The 3,089-nt window shown below is 35.3% G+C and overlaps 1 protein-coding gene across 1 annotated transcript in view; it reads left to right on the plus strand.

The window, feature by feature from the left end:
- LOC106475753 overlaps positions 1-3,089 on the plus strand; it is a 13,858-nt gene that overhangs the window by 4,079 nt on the left and 6,690 nt on the right. The window contains exons 4-5 of the mRNA XM_013936429.2: positions 1,534-1,623; positions 2,369-2,509. Coding sequence (XP_013791883.1) covers positions 1,586-1,623; positions 2,369-2,509 — 179 coding nt within the window. The 5' untranslated portion in view covers positions 1,534-1,585. The remainder of the gene's footprint in view (positions 1-1,533; positions 1,624-2,368; positions 2,510-3,089) is intronic.

Genomic DNA, 3,089 nt, shown 5'->3' on the forward strand with positions numbered 1-3,089 from the left:
GTGAAGTAAAGAAGTAACTAACTTATGTTTTAGCTGTTTACAGGGTATTAATGGTGTCGTGTGTTAACGGTGTCGTGCTTCTTGATGTGAAGTAAAGAAGTAACTAAACTTATGTATTAGCTGTTTACAGGGTGTTAACGGTGTCGTGGTTCTTGATGTGAAGTAAAGAAGTAACTAAACTTATGTATTAGCTGTTTACAGGGTGTTAACGGTGTCGTGTGTTTACAGGGTATTAACGGTGTTGTGTGTTTACAGGGTATTAACGGTGTCGTGCTTCTTGATGTGAAGTAAAGAAGTAACTAAACTTATAAATTTTTATTGAGATTTAACTACGCATGGTTAACATTTATCTTTTAGCAGACTTTAATACCCAAATGATTTAAGAGACTGAACATATTGGTTACAGAATAATAAAATAACACTTTTGATATTAGATAATTCTGTACGACTTTAGATTCTTTGTAGATCTCTGAATCTGGTGATTTGATTACTCAAAGAAGTGATTCTTGACAATCAAAAACACCTTAGGTGTGGAAAAAAAAAGGTGTGCAACTTAAAGGAATGAAATCAAAATTGACGGCCAAACTGGTAGCTATACTTATAGCATTGATAAGAATTTTACAGCAAATATTCATTCATTAGTTAACTAGGCCGCGTATTTTGTTTTACCCACCATCATGCCCACCCGGGGATAATTTCATAAAATTTAGTAAGTTTGTGCTGAAAAGTTGGTAATGAATAATAACCGTCCATCGGTATGATTCTTTTTAAAACTTGAGCAAGAAACTGCTAATCTAGTTTGTTTGGCCTTATCAATAGTTTTGTATCTGCACTTCCTTTCATCCTAATAGTTTTGCTGCTGTAAATCAGTCGTTTTTAATCTAAATGACAAAAAACTAAAAATGGTCTACTTTTACTCTTAGCTGAAGCTGTAGTAAAAATGTTAGACAGATAGCTCGCGCGTGACTTTTTGCGTAGCCATGCACAAAAATTTTCGTCAAATTTGAGTGTTTTTTGTTGAATAACTTTGCACACGTGGCTTATATATACGAAAAACAAGACTCTTAATTGTAGGTTGAAAAGATCTATCAGTGTACCAAATTATAAAAACATCCATAAAAGTTAAGTATGTTTTTTTCTATCAAATAGTTTCTGTACTTTTGGTGCAAAGAAAAAAAAAAGGAAGAAACTTAATGAAAATTGGAGATGTTATATTTTAGGTATTTCTTAACGGATTACCTTGAAATTTGATATGTGAAGTAGGAATCCAGTAGAGCACATCCACTGAAAATAGGTTATAGATTGGATTACCACAGTCCGAGATACACAAGGTGAAAATTCACCGAACTATCACTCCTGTTACTGGCACTGTGTGTCCTGCAGCAGGTTGTTTTTGGTGCACGACGCACTACCATGTATCTAAAGTTCATTTTAGACATACTCATTCATTGCATTCATTGTCCAGGTTGTTTTTTTTTAAATGTAAAATTCAGAGGTGGTGACTAACTTTTCACAGAATAATTTTTCTTATAGCACACAGTTAGAAGAAACGAGTTCAGAAGTCCAACAGAAACGAGTTGTAGACATGTTCCAGTATGTGTGGGAAGTTATTAATCACCTTAGGTAGGTACATCTAAGAAAGGCTCGTTTTGTTTGCTAAGTAAGCACCTTGTCTTTGTCAGAAGTGTTTTAGGTATGTTTGTGTAACCATCTGTACAGGTAAACTTTGACCAGTTTTTCAGCATAAAGAGAGGGAGATATGATTTAATCTTGCATTATGTAGTTAATATAATGCAAGTTATCAAGATATGCACACAATATGAACCTAGGATTAACTACATAATGAAATATGCACACAATATGAACCTAGGGTAGTTAACCCTAGGTTCATATTGTGTGCATATCTTGATGAAAGTGGAGAGTATATTTTTTTTTGGTCTTACATAAATCTGGTCGGGTTACAGCAAATGGGCCCCCCAGTGACTAAAAACCAGGTTTCGATACGTCTGGTGGATACAGCACAGACATAGTCCATTGTGTAGCTTTGTATGGAACTACAAACAAAAAAAATTACAGTTCAACTTTCCGTAACACGTGTTCTCTATCAGTAATATGATTTATTCATGTCTTTTATGTACATATATGAACCAGGGCTAGTAGTTTTTTTATGCATTTAATTCATCACCAATTTAAGAAATGTAACTATTAATTCTATAGTCTTTGAGGTTAACTTTATAAATCTGACATAAAGAGTGTAATGTGTGTGCATATCCAATGGTAAGATTATATCTACATTATTAAATGTTTAGAACTTTGCATCCATATTTTATTACTTGTGTGTTAAGTTGTTGTTTTACTTTGTCTGTAGCGGGATGTTACTCGACAGTCTTGGTTTTTCACATAACCTACAGTATGCTCGTCCTCAGTCCCTTCCTAACCCACAAGAAGCTGTGGAATTTCTTCCCAAGTTCTTCCCAAAACTTAAACTTCTGAAGAAACATATGCAGAGGTACAGTGAAACAATAATATACAACAAAGTCCATTAATGAGTATTTAAAATAACTTGTAGAGACAGTAATTGGCTTTTGTTGATGTGAATGTAAAGACTTTAAATTGATACTAGTTTCTTGTTTGAGGAAATCTTTAATTTCTTGATTGTGAAGTTGACTCGACATTAAGTAACAACTCTACACTTTCTGTGATGCTGGTATGTGATTTTTTCATATTCTTCTTTGACCCTTTTGTAGCTTAAGACATATCAGGATGGTTTCTGAAAAGTGTCAACCAAATAATGATATTAGGAATTTGATCTTTTCTCGTCTTCTGTGAAGCCGTGGGGTAAATCCACCTGTCCCATCAGGTGGCTGATCTTTCTCGTCTTCTGTGAAGCCGTGGGGTAAATCCACTTGTCCCATCAGGTGGCTGATCTTTTCTCGTCTTCTGTGAAGCCGTGGGGTAAATCCACCTGTCCCATCAGGTGGCTGATCTTTTCTCGTCTTCTGTGAAGCCGTGGGGTAAATCCACCTGTCCCATCAGGTGGCTGATCTTTTCTCGTCTTCTGTGAAGCCGTGGGGTAAATCCACCTGTCC

The sequence above is a fragment of the Limulus polyphemus genome, unplaced genomic scaffold (assembly GCF_000517525.1).
Source record: "Limulus polyphemus unplaced genomic scaffold, Limulus_polyphemus-2.1.2 Scaffold9105, whole genome shotgun sequence".
Lineage (NCBI taxonomy): Eukaryota > Metazoa > Arthropoda > Merostomata > Xiphosura > Limulidae > Limulus > Limulus polyphemus.